The sequence below is a fragment of the Scyliorhinus torazame genome, chromosome 8, assembly GCF_047496885.1.
Source record: "Scyliorhinus torazame isolate Kashiwa2021f chromosome 8, sScyTor2.1, whole genome shotgun sequence".
NCBI lineage: Eukaryota > Metazoa > Chordata > Chondrichthyes > Carcharhiniformes > Scyliorhinidae > Scyliorhinus > Scyliorhinus torazame.
In genome coordinates this window covers 102,387,617-102,412,703 of record NC_092714.1, presented here as the reverse complement: position 1 = coordinate 102,412,703, position 25,087 = coordinate 102,387,617, and the positions used below count along the sequence as shown (strand labels likewise).

At 45.5% G+C, this 25,087-nt stretch overlaps 1 protein-coding gene across 2 annotated transcripts in view; it reads right to left on the bottom strand.

Annotated features, from left to right (window-relative positions):
* Positions 1–336: 336 nt before the first annotated feature.
* Positions 337–25,087, bottom strand: part of LOC140428016 (uncharacterized) — a 147,684-nt gene continuing 122,933 nt past the window's right edge. For both annotated transcript variants that reach the window (XM_072513965.1, XM_072513966.1), the window contains 5 exons: positions 22,954–23,042; positions 21,962–22,096; positions 17,376–17,547; positions 9,485–9,718; positions 337–4,564 (listed from right to left, as the gene is read on the bottom strand). In XM_072513965.1, the coding sequence (XP_072370066.1) occupies positions 4,507–4,564; positions 9,485–9,718; positions 17,376–17,547; positions 21,962–22,096; positions 22,954–23,042 (688 nt within the window). In that variant the 3' untranslated portion in view covers positions 337–4,506. The remainder of the gene's footprint in view (positions 4,565–9,484; positions 9,719–17,375; positions 17,548–21,961; positions 22,097–22,953; positions 23,043–25,087) is intronic.

Sequence of the window (25,087 nt, the reverse complement as noted above, 5' to 3'; positions counted from 1 at the left end):
TACTTCATTGGACTTTCCTCTCAGGATAGGAGGAGCAGGATGAGCTGATTACAATGCTGTTCTAAACACTTTCCTGGCAATTTACCCGAGTATTATTAATTGTTCCTTTGGTCTCCAGGAGTGACCTCCTGCTGCCGACAGTCCACCAGTTTCAAGCAGGAATCTGGGAGGGCTGATGCAGATACGGCCCAGGAGGTGACATTTCCCAGGCTGCCTGGTTTTCCACCCACGTTAGTGCTGGCCCAAATTAAAATTGGCGGTAATGTTCTTAATAGCAGATCATAGATTAAATAAGAATGGAATGAGACATGCAATCTTGACAAAACAAATCTGAAATGGCATTGAATGCACTTTCTTTATTGACTTAGAAAAAACACTGCATCACAATTATCTAATAATAAATCATTTACACACAGTTCATACCTAGGATTCATTTTAACAATTTAATCTAAATAAAAACAGATTGTGACAGATACAGAACATATATATAAAAATATGGAAAACATCACCCAAATGATAATGGTTTGCACACAAAGTGCCCAAGTTATTTCAATAATAAAGTCCTGGAGAAATGATTCATCAGCTGTTAAACTGAATAAACCCGATGATAGCATGTGGATCACCCTGGGAATAATTTCAGCTGCACACATGCTCTCAATTTACTTATACAGTGTCATGATTATGAGCAACATTGCATTCCTAGTACAGAACCGTAATGCCAGAAACAACCTTTTGGACATGTTGCATTTTGTTTTGTAAATATAGTCTGTGGGCATCGATCTTTTCAATGGGGATTGAAAATGGGAGAATGTTTAGGACCTTAAGCTTATGCTAATGGTATTAACGCATGGTATCACACAAATATGTCTATTGTAGCTGACATTCAGCGATCAAACCGAAGCCTCACCGATTCTAAGGGGATCAACCATGAACCACTGATAGATTCAATTGTCAGGAAAGGCTACGGTCAGGACATTGTGATATAAATTTGTTCTTATTCACTCTGAATAACTTATCAGGATCAACACAAAGCATCTCACACAAAATTGCTGTCTGTAGAAGGAGAATTTGGCTCAATGTTAGTTTACTGGTAACTTAAATTGTTTGCAACAGAAAATACACAGTAGTAACTCGGCATCTGGAAACAATTGTCAGCATTAAATACTGCTGAGTCTCATGCATCTTTGTCTATGTAAAATCAGGACATAGCAAAATTCCTTCAGTGTTCAGTAATGATGGTATGTATAGGTATGGGGAGCTGTGGACTCTGCAACTCCATCTGGTCCGAGAGGTGTGCAACTGTAGATATGATCACGCGTCACAGAATGTTCATGCCAAAATATGGAGTGTAACACATGCACGTAATGGGTGAATATTGCTGTAACTATCAGGAGCTGAATATTAAATTGATTACATGTATGGTATCAATTCAGAAACTGAAGAGAGTCAGGGTGTCTGCTGGAGGCAGGACGTAAGGGGTATTGCTTAGAAGATTCAATGGTTATGGGCATCAGACCAGGCAGATGAAGAAATGACAGGTTAAAATCCAAACAAAAGGGGTAAACTTATCCAAATAGCTCTTTAAAAAATACCCTCTGTAAAAATTGATTATTTGAAGATTAATTAGGCAAGAAATGTGCTGCCTGCGACATTCCATTTGATCGACTATGGGGGTTATTTTTTTTTAAAGTGTAATCAAGATTCAAGGCACTTGATTGGTTAACCATTGACAAATATTGTGAAGTAAATCATCAGTCACATACCTATTTAATATATGATCCCTGCTTTCATCCTACAGTAATTATTTCTCATTCATATATTGAACTGGCAGTGTTTTAGGATTGGGGAGGAGGAATCGGGAGTGGTGTTTTGGGAAGGGGAGAGGGAGTAGTGGAGAAGTCTTTTAGAATGAATAGGGGGATTGGTGTTTTAGGCTGGAGAGGCGTGTAGGCGCACTGAGATGTTTAGCTGGGGAGGGGATATGGTGCTTTAGAATGCAAAAGGGTAGTAGAGGGAGTGGAGTTTTAGGGTGACAAAGGTTGGAAAATAGCAGCATTAGCTTGAGCAAAAGTTAGAAACTGTCAAGGTGAAGTACTAGCTTGAAATAGGAGGTTGGAGGGGTAAACAAGTGTCAGCTTAAAGGGAGTTTGTGGATGAAGAATGGCATGTTGAATGAAAGCTGAATGGAAAGGCTGAATGTTAAGTACCAATTTGAACTAGTTGGAGGGTGTTGCACTAATGAAGTTTATAAGACTATTATATTTTAAGACTATAATTTTCGGTTTATAAAAGTGTTAGCGTTTGGGACTGTATTTTTAAATTTAGGGAGCTGAATTCTCCCCCGTCGGGATGCTCCATTTTGCCGCCAGCCCAGGGGTTTCCCGACGGCGTAGGGCTGCCCCAGAGTGGGAAACCCCATTGACCAGCCGGCAAAACAGAGCATCCCACCGGCGGGGTGAAACAGAAATCTGGAGTGGCGGGATGGAGAAACCTGCCCAGGGTAAATAAAAGGGGACATGTGATATATGCCGGAGTCCACATGACAGTAAACCTGGATGGTTGCTGAAAGATCAAAGAAAGATACAGATTGTTTTATTGCAAGAAGGTGCCAAATATTTGCACTTGGGAACAATGACAACTATTCTAAGTCCACAGTGAGTGCAGATGGGAGAGTTCCAGTTTGGCCTTGTGGGGTCTACAGCCAACTGAGGGGGAAAGAGCAAAATACATAGTCAACCAGGCCTGCACCTTAAGCAGAGAAAGTTGACTCTTTTGTTCACGTAGAATGTAGATGGAAGCCAACACCCAATTTGAAGACCAAGTCCATGGGCAAAAAGCAAAGCTGGAGGGTTTACCTAGATGGAGCTAGAGGGAGAATCCCCAGGAAAACTCTCACTGTGGAAGATAGCATTGGAAAAGGAAAAGAACAGAAGTAAAATGCAATTCGGAGCTGCAAATCATTAAAGGGACCCAGTAACATAACAAAATTGGTGTTTTGGTTGTCATTGAAAGTTGAAAAGGGCAAATTTTGTTCAGTAGTTTAAAAATCTGATACTTACAAAAATAAAGCAGTGTTTAATTAATAGTTTTCTTTTTGCATTTGTCACAATAAAAGTTTTAAAACGTGAAATCTCGGGCGAAATTCTCCAGTATCGGAGCGATGTCCGCTGACCGGCGCCAAAAACGGCGCTAATCAGTCCGGCATCGCGCCACCCCAAAGGTGCAGAATCCTCCACATCTTGGGGGACCGAGCCCTAACCTTGAGGGGGTAGGCCTGCGCCGGACTGATTTCCGCCCCGCCAGCTGGCGGAAAAGGCCTTTGGTGCCCCGCCAGCTGGCACGGAAATGACATTGCCGGGCGGCGCATGCGCGGGAGCGTTAGCAACCGCTCACGGCATCCCCGTGCATGTGCTGTGGAGGGAGTCTCTTCCGCCTCCGCCATGATGGAGACCGTGGCGAAGGCGGAAGGAAAAGAGTGCCCTCACGGCACAGGCCCGCCCGTGGATTGGTGGGCCCCGATCGCGGGCCAGGCCACCGTGGGGGCACCCCCCGGGGCCAGATCGCCCCGCGCCCCCCCCCAGGACCACGGAGCCCGCCCGTGCCGCCGGTAAGAGAGGTGGTTTAATCCACGCCGGCGGGACAAGCATTCTAGCAGCGGGACTTCGGCCCATCCGGGCCGGAGAATCGCGGGGGAGGGGCCGCCAATCAGCGCGGCACGATTCCCACCGAATCTCTGGTGCCGGAGAATTCGGCAACCGGCGGGGGCGGGATTCACGCCAGCCCCCGGCGATTCTCCGACCCGGCGGGGGGTCGGAGAATCTCGCCCCTCGTGTGTCCTCTCAGCTAATATCTGGGAAGTTCAAATTTCTCTTTGAAAGTTATCAGCCTCTATGGAGAAGGTAGAATAACAAGGGGTAGAATAATGTCAGATGTGAGAGGTGTCTCGGGAAATTTTGTTTAAAATGAACCAAGCATAAGATTTAATATATTCAGCATTTTACAGGGAATTTTGCTCCTGGTTCCACTTAGAAAAGCATCACCAATTTTATGCCTTCTGATTTTATGTACTTATGGGTTTCGCCTCTTATATAAGAAGGACTGTTGAATATGACTGCAGCTTACATTACAATGCCCAAATAATTATTTATTTTTACACATGATGGTTTGTAATCAGGGCTATTCTTGAGTTTGCAGTCAGTGTCCACTTTTTTGTTCAATTTTTAGTTTGGTATTTATGAAGTTTACATAAAAACAATTCTGTTTAACTCTAATCAAATCTAATTCTTCCACAAATTGAATTAACTTAATCACTGGGTATTCTTGTAAAATAAACCTTATATTAAAAAGAGAGATTTTACTAAGTCCAGTCACTATATTTACATCTTCAAGATGATAAAATAAGGAGTGCAGAATTACTTTGTTCCACAAAGAGAAAGCTCCTTGCTTGCGAGTGAAAGAGTTCTATCTCGGACGGGTGGTCATATCAGAAGCAATTTTCCCACTTTCCTACTCCCAGGCCATAATAACTTTATTGAAGTTCACAAATACACCTTTGTTCAATTTGCTGTGAAGAAAGCAGAAAATTACAGTTAAGCAATTGGGATGACTGTGCAGTAATGTTGACATTTCTTTGGAAGTGTTAGCTAGCCACTGCCACAAACATTCCCACTCGAATTTCTTCAGGGGTGTAAAATACTATATTTCTTTGCATACATTAAGGACGGGATTCTCTCAGCCTGGGACCAGGCCGGAGAATCCCTGCGACCGGCGCAAATCACGCCACACCGCCACGACGCCGGCATGCGATTCTCCAGAGTGTTGCGCCATTTAGGGGCCCCGCTACACAGCCTCCCTGCTGATTCTCGGCCCGGGATGGGCTGAGCGGCCGTCATATAAAATCCGAGTCCCACCGGCGCTGTCCACACCTGCTCTCAGCCGGCGGGAACTCGGCATGGAAGGGTCAGAGGGCAGCCTGTGGGGGGGGGGGATGGGGGGTGGGTGGGGGGAGTGGGGGGGGGGTGGGGGGGGGGTGGGGGTCCCACCCTGGGGGGCCTGGCCCGCGATCGGGGCCCACCGATTGGCGGGCCGGCCTCTCTGGCGGGGGCCTCCTTTCTTCCGCGCCGGCCCCTGTAGGCCTGCGCCATTTTGCATCGGGCCGACACGTTGAAGGGAGCCACTGCGTAAAAGCGTGTTGCCGCCGGTGACACTGCGCATGCACGGATCCCGCGGCTGCCAGTTGATGCTAGGATTAGCAGCTGGAGTGGCTTGAACCGTTCCAGTGCCATGCTGGCCCCCTGTAGGGGCCAGAATTGCTGAGCCTGAGGCCGTGTTGACACCGTCGAGAAATGCGACGGCGGTTCCGACGGCATCAACACTTAAGGCAGGATTGGCTAAGTGTTTACACACAGGCCCTCACTGTCTTTAAAGTAGCTATTGTGCTTTCACATACTAAACTGGACCATTTGCATAAGTGAAATTATGCATGTTGAATGAAAGATTGTGCATCAAATCATACAGATATTTGTTTCAATTACAAGTTACAATTGTGTTTCATGTCTCCTCCCACTTACTCTATACCAACTGGGATGATGGCAGAGTCGGAATTCCTCTTGGGAAGTCTGACTCAAGACACTCACTATAGGACACTCACTAATCAGAGAGGCTGCCTCTTTTTTAATACCAAGATCCTGCAGGCTTCTGCCACTATTAAGGGGACTGCCATCATGCAGACCTATCATCGTAACTCATTGGATCTACAAACATTTGCACGAACTGGTTCACCAGAAAATGACACCCATCTGAACAATGTCCGCAAAGATTCGACATAGAATTGGAAAACATCATGAGGTGTGGTCCCCATTCTGTGTTTGCAGCACTCCTGTTCTGCAGGATTATCTATTGATTGGAGGTACCGTGATTCTCTTTTTACAATAAATTTAGAGTACGCAATTCATTTTTTCCAATTAAGGAGCAATTTAGCGTGGCCAACCCACCTACCCTGCATAGTTTTGGGTTGTGGGGGTGAAACTCACGCAAACGGGGAGAATGTGCAAACTCCACACAGACAGTGACCCAGAGCCGGGATCGAACCTTGGACCTTGGCACCGTGATCCAGCAGTGCTAACCACTGTGCCACCCTGCTGCCCAGGTACCGTGATTCTTATGGCCACTATCAGGTCCTCAATACTTGATAATGAAATGTGCATGAATCTCACAGTACTTAACAATACTGAGTACTGTATTGAACAGTGTATGCAACTTGTAATAAAGGTCCTAGTTCTAAGTTTAGTTTACACTAACATTACAACTTTTATCTAAGTTATTGGCAGCAGTATCATTGTTAGGTTTATAAGATTATGTTTTGGGACTGGGTCTTTAACTTAGGGTAAAATAAAGAGGGTCATGTGATCTATTCTGAACTCTGCCTGACAACAGGTCTGGATGACATAGCTACTGAAAATTAAAGGGTCGCCCAAATTGTTTTGCTGAGCAGAAGGTGTAAGGTTTGCACTTGGAGACAACGGTAGCAGTACTGTGGTCTCTCAAGTCACAGAAAGGTATTGAAAATGCCAGGTTGTAAATGTAACTTTTAACTGCCCATTTGATTCCAGGATAAGATAGAGTTTGGGGTCTAAAGAGTAGCTAATGAGCATTTCTAACTGGATGCTAAACCCATGTAATTTAGTTTGCTACAAAGTTGGGTTTTGTGAGGGAAAGGTACAGAGGAAGTGTCAGAGTTTCATATCATAGAATTTACAGTGCAGAAGGAGGCCATTCGGCCCATCGAGTCTGCACCGGCTCTTGGAAAGAGCTCCCTACCCAAGGTCAACACCTCCACCCTATCGCAATAACCCAGCAACCCCACCCGACCCGACCAGCAATTTTGGACACTAAGGGTAATTTATCATGGCCAATCCACCTAACCTGCATATCTTTGGACTGTGGGAGGAAACCGGAGCACCCGGAGGAAACCCACGCACACACGGGGAGGATGTGCAGACTCCGCACAGACAGTGGCCCAAGCTGGAATCGAACCTGGGACTCTGGAGCTGTGAAGCAATATTGCTATCCACAATGCTACCGTGCTGCAGAGTGGGTCACTGAATATCACGAAGTTAATCTGCCAGGATTCAAGAGAGAACTCAAAGGTCAAATGTCTCTGTGGTTCACTGCACAGGAATGTGGGTGGAAGCTTGTGCTCAGATTATAAAGAGCAAATCCACGAGGAGTTAAAACCAGGCTAGAAGTTTTGCCTCGCTTGTGTTAGAGAGAATCACCAGGAAAAAAACAGTTATGGATTACAGGCTAAGAAAATAAAGAATGGAAGTAAACCCTCATGAGCTAAGAATCAATTTTCTGGGAGAATCAAATGTCTACTTAAAGGACAAGAAAAATCTATAACTGTGAAGTGGGGTTTTTTCGGTCATGTTAACAAGAAAAGGGGAAAGTTCTGTTCTGTAGTTTAAAGTATAAATTGACGACCAAAAATATTGTTCAGTCAATTGTTCTTTGAGGCTGTTCGTTACAGTAAAAGTCTTAAATCGTAAAAACTTGTCATTCTTTCAACTATTAATTGGAAGTTCGAATTTCTGTTTTAAACGTTATCGATCCCCATGGGGATCATAACACCTGATTATATATTATATTTTTCATTGTCACCTTATATGACTAATATAACATATTCACTTGTGGATGATGTTACCTCAAGTGCTTACTTATCAATTAAAATAAAAATCTCTTCCTCATTAATGTGATTTTAGAGAATTTAATAAGGATCACTATGGAGCTCTCTTGGTTAATTGTTCGGACTGAATGCTTCATGCCAGAACAATCACTCTAGGTAATATCAATAAAGACAATTCCATTCCATCTTCCAAATTTATTCTAAGAGTGGCTTATGGGAAAATATGAGAAACATGCAGCTCCAGACTAAGGTAAGTAAAATGGAATGGAGTGGCAATCCCACAGTGATTGTTACTCCACAGAAGATTCAGCCCAAAGTTCTATGAACCCCTGTGAGCAAATAGTCATGAATAATTTGTGGGTATTGTTATTGCTGTGTATTCAACAAACTACCTTCTCGTAAAATAAAAGCAAAACACTGTGGATGCTGGAAATTTGAAGTTAAAACATGAGTACTGGAAATACTCAGATCTGGCAGCATCTGTGGAGAGAGAAACAGAAGTTCATATTTTTGAGGCCAGTATGACTACTTGTGAATGGTAGAGTCACTGAGATGCTGCCAGGCCTGCTGAGTTTTTCTAGCACTCGTGTTTTTATTTCAAATATTTCTTACTGCTATTTTACAGAAGTGCACCAAAAATGTGAAGCATATGATCATAGAATCCCGACAATGCAGAAGAAGGCCACTCAGTCCATCGTGTCTGCACCGACCCTCCAAAAGAGCACGCTACCTAGGCCCACTCCCCCACCCTATCCCCGTAATCCCGACTAACCTACACATCTTTGGTCACTAAGGAGAAATTTAACATGGCCAATCCACCTAACCTGCACATCTTTGGGCTTGGGAGGAAACCAGAGCACCCGTAGGAAACCCATGCAGTCACGGGGAGAACGTGTAAACTCCACAAAGTTACCCAATGTCAGAATTGAACCCGGGTCCTTGGCAATGAAGCAGCAGTGCTACCACCGTGCCACAATGCCACATGTGGGGCGCGAATCTCCGCTCCCGCGCCGGTTGAGAGAATCGCCTGCCGCACCATTTTTCCCCGTGACGTCGGTCCGACGCCCTCCCGCGATTCACCCAAGCGGCGAGAACGGCCCCGTCGAGTTCTGCTCGGCGTAGGCCGGAGAATCGCCCGGGACACCCAAAATGGCGATTCTCCGCTACACCCGCTATTCTCCGGCCCGGGTGGATCGAGCGGCCTGCCTAAAATGACGGCTTCCCGCCGGCGCCATCCACACCTGGTCGCTGCCGGCGGGAACAGCGCGGGAACGCTGAGAGGGTGGCCTGTGGGGGGGGCGAGGTTTTTTTTTCACCGGGGTAGGACTCAAAAGGGGCCTCTCTGAAGGAGGACCTCCTTTCCTCCGCGCCCCGCGAGACCATCCGACATCTTCTTGCGGGGCGGCCTCGGGGAGGACGTCAACCACGCATGCGCAGGTGATGCCAGTTACGTGGCGGATGACGCGGCGCCGCTTTTATGCTGCGCCAATGCCCGGCGCACGCTGACGACGCTGCTTTCGCGACACACCCCCCCGAGTTTCTCACGGCCCCGACCCTAGCCCATTGTCGGGCCCTGAATCGGTCGAGATCAGGACCATTTAGCGCCGTTGTGAACCTCGACGGCATTCACGACGATGTGGGCACTTAGTCGCAGGAGCAGAGAATCGCGCCCGTGATGTGGATGGTGAATATTTTTCTAATTTCTTATCTACTTCTTAAAGAATAGCAAAGGTTTTGGTGAAACATGCACACTTTAAATAAATCTAAATTCAGATCAAAATGTAGGAAGGCTAAACTTACCAAGTGAAATAACGAACTCCTTCAAATGTTCCATTGTGTCGCCCTACTTCATCACCTTCCAGTTCTACACCTACGTATGCTTCCTGTCGACCTGGTAGGTGACCGAGGTATTTTATCACTCCCTTGCTGATTTTTCCTGCAGGCCGGGAGAATTTAATTAGATGTCCAATTTTCAGATCTGCAATATCCCTGGGAGCAAATGGACGTCGGGGCAGCACTGCCTTATCAATGGACCTGTTTTAAAAAAAGAAAATATTTTGCTTCAAACAATTGCAATAGTGTTTCAACCACTTCAAAGTTCAGGAAGACTGAGTTGCAGAGTAGGTTAAAACATTGTTCTTTCAACTTTCGGATTGCAGGAGAACAGTGGCTTTCTACAGTCATTGTTTTAAGCAGCGTAAGTGGAATGTTACCCTAGATCTTAGCCATGCCACCCACATCTGCCTGGATGTACTCAATATCAAACCTCAAATTTTTTTTTCTTAACTACCATTTCTTAGTAAGGCTACATATTGAACCTTTCAAGATGGTTATGTTTCAAAATAACTCCTTTAACGTAAACGGAGCGTTCTGAAAAGGAGGATGGTGGAGACGCAATAAAAAACTCAACTTTGAGACATGCCCGTATGTTTGGTTGCTACGGGGAGATAAACTTGAACCAAAGTCATTAATAGGTCGGGTGTCAGTTGGACACCTTTTCACAGCATCTCATAGAAAAAGCAGCTACTGTTTGGGACATGGAGATTAAAAAAACTACTGCTGTGGCAAAGCAAGTATAGTAGTTTTGTGTTTAAGGACACTTGTGAGAGTTCAGTTTCTGTTATAAAGGAAGGGAACAGTCAGAACTCTTGAAGCTTTAAGTAACAGTGAGTCACCATGGTATGCCTTGTTAGTGATAATTGGACCTGGAAAACTCAAACAGGTCATGAAAGAATTGTCAAAGGACACTGAAAGTTTCGACCTGGCTTGGTGGGGAGAAGTGAACCTCTTAACAATGGGACTGCTGCTTGAGAGTGAGAAAGCTGTCTTTTTCTTTAGTTTGATGTCTTAGTGGCCTGTTAGGTCATGTTTCATCCATGTTGATTTTTAGTTTGTTAAAGTCATAAAATGTAAAATCCTGTTCGATTCTCTCGATTGGTTCCTGGGAAATTAATCGCTTTTTTAAGATTAACTGTCTCTATAAGGGTCATGACGCCTACCCATGCACCAAAGTCTAAAATCAGATGTAGATAACTTGATTGCTGATATACAATTACTGTTAATACTGCACAGTAAGAAGTCTTACAACACCAGGTTAAAGTCCAACAGGTTTGTTTCAAATTACTAGCTTTCGGAGCACTGCTCCTTCCTCAGGTGAATGAAGAGGTAGGTTCCAGAAACATATATAGAGACAAAGTCAAAGATGCAAGACAATGCTTTAAATGCGAGCATTTGCAGGCAATTAAGTCTTTACAGGTCCAGAGTTAGGGGTAACCCCAGGTTAAAGAGGTGTGAATTGTCTCAAGCCAGGACAGATTTCGCAAGCCCAGGCCAGATGGTGGGGGATGAATGTCATGCGACATGAATCCAAGGTCCCGGTTGAGGCCGTACTCATGTGTGCGGAACTTGGCTATAGGTTTCTGCTCAGCAATTTTTCATTGTCGCGCATCCTGAAGGCCGCCTTGGAGAACGCTTACCCGGAGATCAGAGGCTGAATTCCCTTGACTGCTGAATATTCCTGCCTGGCGATTGTTGCGCGATGTCCATTCATCCGTTGTCGCAGAGTCTGCATGATCTCGCCAATGTACCATGCTTCGGGACATCCTTTCCGAGGACGCTGAAAGATGCCCTCCTACGAACAGGATATGGCGCTCGACTCATCGATCGACAGTTCCAACACGCCACAGCAAAAAAACGCATCGACCTCCTCAGAAGACAAACACGGGACACAACCGACAGAGTACCCTTCGTCGTCCAGTACTTCCCCGGAGCGGAGAAACTACGACATCTTCTTCGCAGCCTTCAACACATCATCGATGAAGATGAACATCTTGCCAAGGTCATCCCCACACCCCCACTACTTGCCTTCAAACAACCGCGCAACCTCAAACAAACCATTGTTTGCAACAAACTACCCAGCCTTCAGAACAGCGACCATGACACCACACAACCCTGCCATGGCAATCTCTGCAAGACGTGCCAGATCATCGACATGGGTACCGCCATTACATGTGAGAACACCACCCACCAGGTACGTGGTACATACTCATGCGACTCGGCCAACGTTGTCTACCTCATACGCTGCAGGAAAGGATGTCCCGAAGCGTGGTACCTGTCGGACTTTAACTTGGTGTTGTAAGACTTCTTACTGTGCTCACCCCAGTCCAATGTCGGCATCTCCACATCATCGTTAATACTGCAGATATTTATTGTTGCACACTGTTTTTTTAAAAGAATATATTTTATTGACATTTTTCAAACAGAGATTTTCCGTTTCTACAACATAATAAAGGAATATGCATTAAAACGTTATTTAAATAATATCTTAAACTACCAACAAATGAAAAAAAAAAATAAACAAAAAGCAAATATCAAATATCAACAACTGGCGAAAAACAAAAACACAGGATAATACCCCCCCCCCCCCCCCCTCCACCCCTCCCCCCTGGGTTGCTGCTGCTGTCCTTTCTGTTTTTCCATTATCGTTCTGCGAGATAGTCAAGGAACGGTTGCCACCGCCTGGTGAACCCCTGAGCCGATCCTCTTAACGCATATTTTATTCGCTCCAGTCTTATGAACCCTGCCATGTCGTTTATCCAGGCCTCCAAGCCCAGGGGCTTCGCTTCTTTCCACATAAGTAGAATCCTACGCCGGGCTACTGGGGACGCAAAGGCCAGAACGTCGGCCTCTTTCGCCTCCTGCACTTCCGGCTCTTCTGCAACCCCAAATATAGCCAACCCCCAGCTTGGTTTGACCCGAACCCCCACCACCTTTGAGACCACTCTTGCCACACCCTCCCAGAACTCATGCAGTGCCGGACACGACCAGAACATGTGGGTGTGGTTCGCCGAGCTTCCCGAGCACCTCCCGCACCTATTCTCCACCCCAAAAAACCTGCTCAATCTTGCTCCTGTCATATGCGCCCTGTGTAGAACCTTAAATTGAATCAGGCTAAGCCTGGCACATGAGGACGAGGAATTTACCCTGCTTAGGGCATCTGCCCACAGCCCCTCCTCAATCTCTTCCCCCAGCTCCTCTTCCCATTTTCCCTTCAGCTCCTCCACCATCGTCTCCCCCTCGTCTCTCATCTCCCTGTATGTTTCCGACACTTTACCTTCTCCAATCCTTGCCCCCGAAATCACTCTATCCTGGATCCCTTGCATCGGGAGTTGCGGAAATTCCCTCACCTGTTGCCTCGTAAATGCCCTCACTTGCATGTATCGGAAAGCATTCCCTGGTGGCAACTTATATTTTTCTTCCAATGCTCCCAAACCCGCAAACGTCCCATCCACAAACAGGTCCTTCAGCTTCCTAATTCCTGCTCGCTGCCAACATTGAAATCCCCCCTCTATCCTCCCCGGGACGAACCTGTGGTTATTCCTTATCGGGGACCACACCGTCACTCCCCTGTGTCGTCTCCACTGCCCCCAGATCTTCAAGGTCGCCACCACCACTGGGTTTGTGGTGTACCTTTTCGGGGCGAACGGTAGCGGCGCCGTCGCCAGCGCTTTCAGGCTTGTTCCCTTACAGGACGCCATCTCCAGCCTTTTCCACGCCGCACCTTCCTCTTCCCTCATCCACTTACGGACCATCGACACATTGGCGGCCCAATAGCAGTCACTCAGACTCGGCAGTGCCAATCCCCCTCTGTCCCTACTGCGCTGCAGGAACCCCCTCTTTACCCTCGGGGTCTTTCCCGCCCATACAAAGCTCATAGATCACCTCCTCCACCCCAATCTGCGCCCCAAGACCTGCCACCTCCTGCTCCTCCACCCTCGGGAACTCCAGCTGGTCCAAAAAGTGTATCATTCCCTCTTTCCCCTCCGGGGGTTGGGACTTATACAACCTCTCATAAAATGTCTTGAACACCTCGTTCACTTTCCCTGCTCTCTGCTCCATCTTTCCCGTTTTGTCCCTAACTCCTGCGATCTCTCTCGCCGCCCCCCCCTCTTTCGAAGTTGTTGGGCCAGCAGCCGGCTCGCCTTTTCCCCATATTCATATTGTATTCCCTGTGCCTTCCTCCACTGCGTCTCCGCCTTTCCTGTGGTCAGCAGGTCAAACTCCGTCTGTAGTCTTCGTCTTTCCCTGTATAGCCCTTCATCCGGGGCCTCCGCATACTGCCTATCCACCCTCAGAATTTCCCCAACCAATCTCTCTCTTTCTTTACCCTCTTGTTTCCCCTTGTGGGCTCTAATAGAAATCAGCTCTCCTCTAACCACCGCCTTCAGCGCTTCCCAATACTACCCCCACCTGGACCTCCCCACCATCATTGACCTCCAGGTATCTTTTGATGCACCCCCTCACCCTTCCGCATACCCCCTCATCCGCCAGTAGTCCCATGTCTAATCTCCAAAGTGTGCGCTGCTCCTTTTCCTCTCCTGATCTGAAACGGCTATAGCCGAGTACTCCGTTCCTGCCACTTTCGGGATCAGCGCCCTTCCCAAGACAAAAAAGTCTATCTGGGAGTATACGTGGGAGAAGAAGGAAAACTTTTTCCCCATCGGACTCGCAAATCTCCACGGATCTACCCCTCCCATCTGCTCCATAAATCCCTTAAGCACATTGGCCGCTGCCGGCCTTCTCCTGGTCCTGGATCTGGACCGGTCCAGCCCTGGGTCCAGCACTGTGTTAAAATCCCCCCCCCCCCCGATTACCAAGCTTCCCGCCTCCAGGTCCGGGATACATCCCAGCATTCGCTTCATGAATCCCGCATCATCCCAGTTCAGGGCATATACGTTCACCAGCACCACCGCCTCACCCTGCAATCTGCCACTCGCCATCACGTACCTGCCCCCACTATCCACCAGTATGGTCTTAGCCTCGAACGATACCCGTTTCCCCACCAGTATTGCCACCCCTCTGTTTTTCGCATCTAACCCTGAGTGGAATACCTGTCCCACCCATCCTTTCCTCAGTCTAACCTGATCCGCCAATTTCAGGTGCGTCTCCTGGAGCATAGCCACGTCCGCCTTCAGTCTCTTTAAGTGCGCAAACACCCTTGCCCTCTTAATCGGCCCATTTAAACCTCTCACATTCCACGTAATCAGCTGGGTTGGGGGCCATTTACCCCCCCCCCCTCATCGACTAGCCACCCCCTTTTTTAAGCCAGCTCCTCACCCAGGTCCTACGCACCCGTCTGTCCCCCAGACGGCGCCCTCCCGTCCTGACCACCTCGTCTCGTATCCGCTCCCCCTTACCCTCAGCAGCAGCAACCCAGTTAATCTCCCCCCCCCCCCCCCCCCACTAGATTCCCCTCTAGCTTGATTGCTCCCCCCATATTGCTTCCGGGAGTCAGCTAACTCTGGCTGACCTCGGCTTCCCCCGTTTATCCATTGACCTCCCTGCGTGTGAGGCCCCCTTCCTTCCTGCGCTCTTTTTCCCGCCTCAATTTCCATAGCGCGGGAAAAAAAAAAACGCACTTCCCTCTCGGCCCCGCCCCTGATGGCGCAGTTCCCTCATTCCCCTTCCCTGTCCCCTTTTCCACCGGCGCCCACATTTCTTCGTGCCCCCCCCCCCCCCTCAGGGTGGGGGGGGGGGGAGAAAAAAAAATTCCCCGTCCAACATTCTTACGTATTTGACCCCCCTCTCCCCACTTTACATTTCTGTGCCACCACCTCGCTACCTCTCTCCAGACATCAATTTCTCAAGTCTCGTCCAATTTCTCTTCCTGAATGAATGTCCATGCCTCTTCCGCCATCTCGAAGTAGTGGTGTTTGCCCTGGTGTGTGACCCACAATCTTGCCGGCTGCAGCATCCCAAATTTGACTTTCTTCCTATGGAGCACCGCCTTGGCCCGATTGAAGCTCGCCCTCCTTCTCGCCACCTCCGCACTCCAATCTTGATATACGCGTATCACCGCGTTCTCCCACTTGCTGCTCCGTGTCCTCTTAGCCCAACTCAGGACCATCTCCCTGTCCCTGTAGCGATGGAACCTCACCACTATTGCTCGTGGTGTTTCCCCAGCCTTTGGTCTTCTCATGAGGACCTGGTACGCTCCCTCCACTTCCAGGGGGCCCGTTGGGGCCTCAGCTCCCATTAGAGTATGGAGCATCGTACTCACATACGCCCCAGCATCAGCCCCCTCTGTCCCTTCAGGAAGACCTAAAATCCTTAGATTCTTCCTCCTCGGGCTGTTCTCCAGGGCTTCCAGCCTTTCTATGCACCTCTTATGTAGTGCCTCGTGCGTCTCCGTTTTTACCACCAGGCCCTGTATCTCGTCTTCGTTCTCGGCTGCCTTTGCCTTCACTCCACGGAGTTCCATCGCCTGGACCTTTTGTGTTTCCTTCAATCCCTTGATTGCCAGTAACATCGGCGCCAGCACCTCTTTCTTGAGCTCCTCCACACATCGTCGGAGGAACTCCTGCTGTTCCGAGCCCCATACCATCTGGGCTCCCTCGGCCGCCATCTTGATTCTCCCTTCTCTTCCCTGCCGCTGCTCCAGAGGATCCTCCGCAATCTGGACACTGCTGTCACTCCTTTCCATCCACACCCGGGGGGGACTTCTTCCTTTGTCACCTCACACTGGGTTTGGCCGTAAAAAATTTCTGTTGGGGCTCCCGATAAGAGCCCAAATGTCCGTTGAAACGGGAGGTGCCGAAACGTGCGGCTTAGCTGGTCATCGCCGCAACCGGAAGTCCCACTCCGCAACCGGAAGTCCCACTCCACAACCGGAAGTCCCACTCCACAACCGGAAGTCCCACTCCACAACCGGAAGTCCCACTGGCAACCGGAAGTCCCACTCATTGTTGCACACTGTTAATCCATTGTCTGGTATTGTGCAGCAAATGCAATTTGAAATACTTAATTATCACTATTTTCTTTAATAATGAAGTCATGGTACATAATGGTTTAATTTAGATTTGGCTGCACGTTAAGTGGTGGCGTGTCATTTTAGATCTGCAAATTTTTTAAACCACAATGTTTTTGTTTCATATTTTTGCTCACTGTGACTTGTTTATGAACAGAGATAATAAATATTGTGCAATGTTTCTTCTCAGTTCCTGCACCCCAACTATGAGACCAACTTGATTGTCTATGGATGGGGAATATTAAATATGTTGCTCTTATTTGAGAGTGTGCTAAGGTCCTTTTTACTGGGGTATAATCCCCTTGCATAAGTAAAGTTCTGATTTAATGAGCCAATTATATTATTCATAAATGCATAATTTCCTAAACTCAACAGTTAGGCTCGGCTGTAACATTTTAGCTGAAGAATTTAGCCCGGCTGCCGATATTAAACGATAAATGATTATACAGAAAGCATGTTTCAATTCACTCAAGGTATAGAAAAAATAATGTAGCTGTGTACATTACAACAGGATTTATCAACTGATGTTTACTATAAGCTACATTTTGTGCAAATAGTCCTTTATATACCAGCTCAAAACTACTGAAGTCCAACTTGTGACAACATGGTGACTTGCAGGTGACAACTGTGCGGAGATCTATTAGCTGGTCAGCTTGGTGAGCAGAAATTTCAGATCATTTTCAATTTAATTGTCGGGGCAGTAGTGTGCTGGAGCAGAATACCCACACACTATGGAATGTATTTGAACTTCAACTCATTGAAATCAATAGAATCAGACAAATTCTGTAAAGGGTAGATGATCTGACACATTGAAACAAAATATGAAAAAAAAACATATTTTCGGAGCTCTCTAAATTTAATTCCCAAAGACTTTTCCTCACTAACCTCATTGATTTCTTTCTGTTGGAATAGATGCTCCAAAAAGCAGGTGATGAAGGTATGGATTTGCAGGGAGTTGAACTGGAGCATTGGGTCTTTGGAAACTGATGGTGACCATTGCTCTGGCTTATAGATGACATATCATCATCGCTCCCCCCATCTAGATCAAAGAGACTACCTTGAAAGGAGAGAACAAAATGTTAGCTTTTTGCAAACTCTACCATGCTAGGCCAAGGTTTAATTTTGACTATAAATCCCAGCTGAAAGCCTTGTTAACTCATTCTTATCATAATATACACCAGTATATCGTGGTGCAGCCACACACTGATGGACACACAGTGGGACCAATCAACACACACAACACCGCAGCCAATCACCAGTTAGAGCACACGCACTATAAAGACAGGGGGCATCAGAGTTCCCGCTCATTCGAGCTGCAGCTAGCTAGTAGGACAGAGCTCACAGCCTGCAGCACAGACATTCACCATGTGCTGAGTGCATTGACTGGTTAGGACAAGGCAGAGGTCTTTAGTTAAAGCTAGTATCATGTTAACCCACAGTGAGAGTATGTTAAACAGTTATTGATTCAATAAAATAGTGTTGCACTATTTCAAGTGTTGGTGACCTGTATGTGTTCCACGGATCCAGAGCGCCCAACACAACAATTCTCATGAAAAGCCTCTGTACTAATGTTATCATAAAATGTCAAGCTGATGGTCATTAGCTAAATTAACAACATAAACAGTCTGATTCTGAATCTATACTTCCAGTTAATTGTGTATAAAACAATACACTGAAAACTTTTTGCAGATAAATACTGGGATACCACCAGAGTATATTGAAAGTGTTTGTTCATTATGTATGATGGTTGTGAAAATATTAACACTTTTGATAGATTTCCCAAATGCATATTTCAATAGTCTCATGACTTGCAATGCCTCCAATCACTTTCAATTCTATTCATCTATTATTTTGCATTTTTTGATAATCTTACAGATCTCAAAGCCATGCGAACTGAATAATGTGTAACATCCACCCACCCCACTAAATCTTACAACTAAAGTTTAAGATGTCCTGCTTAACAGATGACAAGCTTTGAATATCTGCCCGATTTAAATGAAGCAAATTAATTTGTTGTTTTGCTATAGAGAGGGGATTCTGCAAAGTTTCCCTTCAGCAGTTTAAGGCAGTGAAATTGTATGTTTTCCCACCCTTCTGTTGTGTAGCTTTAACCATGGGCAGTCTGGTAGTACATTCTCATGTATGTTCTCATGATGGAAGAAAAACAGAAGGAAGAGAAAGTGACAGAGGCATTCGCCATAAGTCCTCACCAAAGGAGAAGAATAGTAATTAGGGAGTACCTGTCTGCCAGAGCAAACTGTGCCATTCCTCAGTGATGTCTCAGAAGAGGTCCGCTTAAGGAGACAATGGTTCAGCTGTCAGGAAAATATTGGTGCCATGGAAATACCAGGGAAATCTAGGAATTTGGGATATTTTCTTCTGGTAATGTTCTGGTTATATATGTTGATACTATGGGAAAATGTAAGGCAGGGACAGAGTGACTGTGTGATTGGAACTAGTGCATTTGATATGTTGATGAGCTTAGCAGCACTGCAAACAGATGTTTGCCTGAGGCAATTAGTAACAATGGGGACACAGCATAGATTTAAATAAATTGTTAAAGGTTAAAAAAAGGGATACAAGGTGTGAAGAAGAGGTATCATAGGTTCATAAATTGAGTGTACTTTGCTTGCTGAATCAGTGCAATGTTTTAATACAAAGTTTGAATCACTGTTTTTGCTCTTGTATATGTAAACAAAAACATTTTATTTTCCTATAAAATTATGGGGAATTTGATGGGATAAACAGGAAGAAATTGTTTCCCTTGACAAGAGGGTCTATAACTTGAAGTCATAGATTCTAGATAATGACAAAAGAAGGGACATGAGCAGAATTATTTTTAGTCGGCAAGTATGATGGAGAGTGCACTGCCAGAAAGGGAGGTGGAAGCATGTTTGGTACTAACTTTCAAAACGGAAGTGCGTAAATAGTTGATGGAAAATTATTTGCAGGGCTCTGTGGAAAGTCCAGGAGAGTGGGACTAATTGGACTCAAGGAGACTGTACAGCCACAATGGGCCAAAAGGTCTCCATTTGTCCTGAATTATTCTGTGAAAAAAGTCTCCTAAGTAATTAAAATATACTTTTTAGAATCTCATGCCAAGAATTTTGGATAATACACCTCAGTTGATTCATGCAGTTTGGACAAGAATAAAGTGCTAGAGCGTTTAACTTACTTGCTGGAGTTTTTTGAGGAAGTAACAGAAAGGGTTGATGAGGGCATTGCTGTTGATGTGTTGTACTTGGATTTTCAGAAGGCTTTCGATACAGTGCCACACAACAGACTTGTGAGAAAGTAACAGCTCATGGAATAAAAGGGGCAGTAGCAACACAGATACAAAATTGGCTGATTAACAGTAAGTAGAGAGTAATGGTCAATGGATGCTTTTTGGGCTGGAGGAAGGGACAATTTCAATGTTTGTGGATGATACAAAACTTGGAAGTATTGCAAACTGTGAAGCGGGCAGTGTCAAACTTCAAAAGGATATAGACAAGTTGGTGGAGTGGGCAGATAGGTGGCAGATGAAGTTCAATGCAGAGAAATGTAAGGTGATGCATTTTGGTAGGAAGAACATGGAGAGATGATATAAAATAAGGGGTAAAATTCTAAAAGAGGTGCAGGAGCAGAGGGACCTGGGTGCATATGTGCGTGGACCATTGAGGTGGCAGGAGAAGTGGAAAGAGCAGTTAATAAGCATATGGTATTCTGGGCTTTATCAAAAGGGATATAGAGTAAAGGGCAAGGAGGTTATGCTGAACTTCTACAGGACACTAGTTAGACCTCAGCTGGAATATTGTGTACAGTTCTGCGCATCACACTATAGGAAGGATGTGAACACATTGGAGAGTGTGCAGAAGAGGTTAACAAGAATGGTTCCAGGGATGAGAAACCTCTGCTATGAGGATCGGTTAGAGAGGTTGGGACTGTTCTCCTTGGAAAGAAAAAGGCTGAGAGGAGATTTGATAGAGATGTTCAAAATCATGAAGGGGCTGGACAGAAAAGATGGGAAGAAACCGTTTATAAAAAGTTCAAGGATGAGAGGACACAGATTCACGGTGATTTGCAAAAGAAGTAAATGTAATGGGAGAAGAATCTTTTTCACACAATGAGTGGTTAGGGTATGGAGTGGAGCAAGTAGGTTCAATTGCGGCATCCAGGCTTACTTGAATAGAAACAATAAGCAGGAGTATGAGGAAAAGGTAGGGGAATGGCACAAAGCCATAATACTCATTTGGACGGGGCAGCACGGTGGTGCAGTGGTTAGCACTGCTGCCTCATGGCGCCGAGGTCCCAGGTTCAATCCCGGCTCTGGGTCACTCTCCATGTGGAGTTTGCACATTCTCCCCGTGTTTGCGTGGGTTTCACCCCCACAACCCAAAGATGTGCAGGGCAGGTGGATTGGACACGTTAAATTGCCCCTTAATTGGAAAACAAAATGTACTCTAAATTAATTTTTTAAAAAAAATAATACTCATTTGGAGAGCTGATGCAGACACGATGGATTAAATGGCCTCCTTCTGTGCCATAAGAATTCCGAGAAAGACAATGGGAGCAATTCTCCGATATTTATCCAGTTATAAGGCTTCTGAAAGTCAGAGCTGTCTTTCATCAATGATCAAAGGCACGGTAGCAGAATTCTTGGAAAGATTGTGAGCCTGGTTTCTCAGTCCCTGCTCTACCAAAAGCAACTTAAATCAGCATTTAGAATTTGCAGCTAAGTAACATAATCAGATCCCAAAGATAACTGATCTCCATGGCATTCATGTTGAACTATCATTAGAAAAGATAGATTCCGTTTTAACTTTAGCACTTTTTCAGGACTGTATAAAAAAAAATCAGAAATATTCCTATTTTGCCACAGTGGCAGACCAAATAAGGCAAGTTGACCTCTTTTGTAGCTACAGACAATCTGTACTGATTAAATGGGATTTCTGTTCCATAACAATGCCAGCTGAGAACTGGTGATGTTTCAATTCATATAATTTTAAAAAGAAATACTTGGAAGCAATACAGTTGATCAGTTAAAGCTTCTCCTTTTGGTTAAGCTTTTACTAACTGATCAGAGTTAGATTTGGATTGTCAAGTTTGCTCTGTACTAGACGAAAAGGTTAACAGAGTTCTACAGTTTTGAGGTCCTGGGGAAAAAAGTAGAAAGGGTTTGGTGCAATGAAACTGATTTCAATGGAGTGTGAGAATGCACTAAGCAGGCAGAATAGGTAGGATAGTGCAATTCAAACCCAGGAGGAACAAGAAAGGACATTTCAGAGTAGAATAGGGAGAGATGGGACAGACCACAGTCATTAATTTGGTGAATATATCCTTAGCTTGGCATGAAACAATGGCAATAGTTTATTCAAATATGATTGAATATTTGTTTGTTGGGAAGAAGCAATGTGCAGTCCATCAATTAAACAGCTTGGAAATATTGGAACAAATGTTTGTTTCTCAGTGAAACACACGCTAGTAAATACCTCCAAGGTGATGCTTGCTTGACTTTGAGGCTTTATTAAACGTCCCATTGTGGCAGGATGCAAGGAGAACCTCTGTGCTGTCACTATCGACTGAAACTGGAGAAGCATTACTTGTAGCCCTGTTTTTGTCTTCATCTGTGGGCAGAAAGCACAGCAGTTCAGAGTGAGGCACAGTCGGCGTGTTAGATACACGTGTAATCTGATCCAGTTCGACACCGAGGGACCAAAAATAACGAAAGTTTTTCTCCAAAAATCTCCTTGTGGGGGTCTCCTGGTCGGCTGTTGTGGTGGAAGATCGGCAGAAACGTGTTTAAGCATTTTTCTGAGATTTCTTTCAACCTTCTACTGAAGTTACGGCAGCCAAACAGGAGAGACCCTGAGGAAATGAGTCAAAGGAAGGGAGCAACAAACTGGTCTTGGTTTAGATGTTAAGTTAGAATATAAAAAGGGTCAAAATTTGCGAGGTGGTATAAAGCGGGCGAGAAAACAAATAGTGTGCTCTGTATGTCTGCACATATTCAGATCTTTGATTGTGCATTTTTATTTAAAGAGACAAATCTAACCTAAATTGCATTCAGTTCAAACCAACCTCTGAAACTTGACTAAATCAGTCCTTCAAAACCTATCCTAAAGACATGTCAGACTGCAAAACTAATTTCACACCAATGTATTAATTTATCACATTGTTGCTACGAAGAAGAATCTGGCCACAAATAACCAAACTTAGTGTGATATCACGCCTGAGATTAGTGGTGTTGCACCTTGTTTGGAAACTGATAGATATGACACCAAATTGAAATTTGTGTCCTCGCTATAAGTGGTTAAAATATTGTAAGTTAAGATTCACCTCCTCCTTTCCCGTTCATGTATTATATTGCACATAAAGAGGCTTAATCAAGTGTAGTTAATTGTCTGTGAACATCTTTCTTAACTGCTGTTCTAATTTCATTAACCTTCAGAACAGTACTAACTTATAAACAATATGAATTTACCATCCCATGTGTGGAGCCTTTGATCGAAGGTCACTCCCTCGCGTGATTTGGTTGGACTATTTTTCTCTTCAACGTTGAAATATTCAAATCTGTCCAACAGTTTTGGAAACAAATTGAGATAGTCAGTTAATTTGTCTGCCAATGAAAATAAACAATTTCTATCACTCTCTCAAGGGACTTAAGCGCAGTTTGATTTGGCCTTGATGTAACAATAGCATATCTTGCGAGACAGGACACTTAGGCTGATACTGTGTACAGACTTGTCCACTTACACTCCTGATACCTCCTCAGAGATGCCAACTGGACTGCGTCTCAGTTATGAGCTGACAGAAGCTCAGTATTCCAGTCAGTCAATCTGCAGGCCAAAATACTATTCAGCAATAAAAAAGTGACGATCTTCCTTCTTCCGTTAATATTAAGAGACAACCGAAGTAAGATGTTAGAGGGGGAAATAAAAATACATTTGAAGTGGGTTTTGAAAATTTGGGGTGAATTTTTAAATTCCTGACCTACGCAAGAGTGAAGGAGCCCAGTAACACATCAACACATTTATCAGCAGCTTTTTAATGTGACCACTGCATCATACTTTCAGGTTTCCTATTTCAGCAGAACTATTTTAAAAGGACCCAGCAAGGACCGAACTGCAAATGTGGTGGAGGTCCTCAGGCAGAGCGAGAAGCTGCAGAACTGGAGGCACAACAGAGCAAGGCAGCAGCACAAGCTTTGGCGGCGCATCTCTGGATTTGATCCCGTGTGTTTTAAAGGTTCGGAGGGAGATTCTGTTCTCTGAAGCTGGGAGGAAGGGGCTTGCCTCTAAAAAGAAGCATTCATGGTTGGATAAAAATAAAATACTGCGGATGCTGGAAATCTGAAGTAAAAACTGAAAATGCTGGAAAAGCTCAGCAGGCCTGAAAGCATCTGTGGAGAGAGGAACAGAGTTAACGTTTCGGGTCCGTATGACTCTTCTTCGTTCATGGTTGGAAGGGCTGAGGTAGCAGCAGTGGGTTGCTCCCACACTCTTGGATACAGTATCACTAAGCGGTGCAATGACCTGTTCACAGCACAAAAGGTGAGCAGCACAGGACGTTCAACTATATTGTCAAGTGCCTCTTACCCCAAACCAACCCACTCTATCTTCACAAGCCTCCTTCTGCACCTCATTCTTGATAGCAACACACCATGCAAGTGCCCCCATCCCTCTCTGTTGAGCCACCTCCTTAAAACTCTTCTGCCACCCACCCTAATACTCACCTTCAGCTTACTGAGGTGCCAGATCACTCCCTCACAGTGACCCTCCACAAAAATCCTTCCACCTTCTCAAAATATTCTACTTCTCACACCCTTAGGCCTCTTCTTTCTCTTCTTGGAGGAAAAGAGTACAGAGCACAAAGGAGAGGGAAGATCTGGAGGTAGCCATTCAGTTATCTCCAATTTAACATCTACAGAGGTGGTGATGGACAGAAGCCATTTTTCATCATGGAGATAGAGGTCTCCCACCTACCTGGTGATAGAATTCAATGTAATTTAGCTACATGATGTAAACTCTCACTCCTATTGAGCTGATGTCAGAAGGCAAAGAAATATGATGATCTGCACAATGATGTCCCAGCACGCTGTCATCTTGTCAGTTCTAATTCATGTTTTTTATTTAGCTCTACAGGTCCATCAGGAGCTGGTGTCAGTGGAGGGAAAGACTCTTTAAAGAAGATCACTCACTCGGAGGATGTAATGTCACACGCGTCATGCACAATTTCCAGCAGCTTACATGCACATACCCCGTTGGGACTGCCAAGACCGATAGCTGGCAGGGAGCACAGTGGCGCAGTGGTTAGCCCTGCTGCCTCACGGCGTCGAGGTCCCAGGTTCGATCCCAGCTCTGGGTCACTGTCCGTGTGGAGTTTGCACATTCTCCCCGTGTTTGCGTGGGTTTCTCCCCCACAACCCAAAGATGTGCAGACTAGGTGGATTGGCCACACTAAATTGCCCCTTAACTGGAAAAAAAAATGAATTGGGTACTCTAAATTTTTTTTAAAAAGACAGATAGCTAGCTTTCCACATGGCGAAGCACACTTCAGAAGTATACAGGAGCATGTTTTGGAGATGGGTAGAACAAGGGAGAGTCCCTGTTGGATGG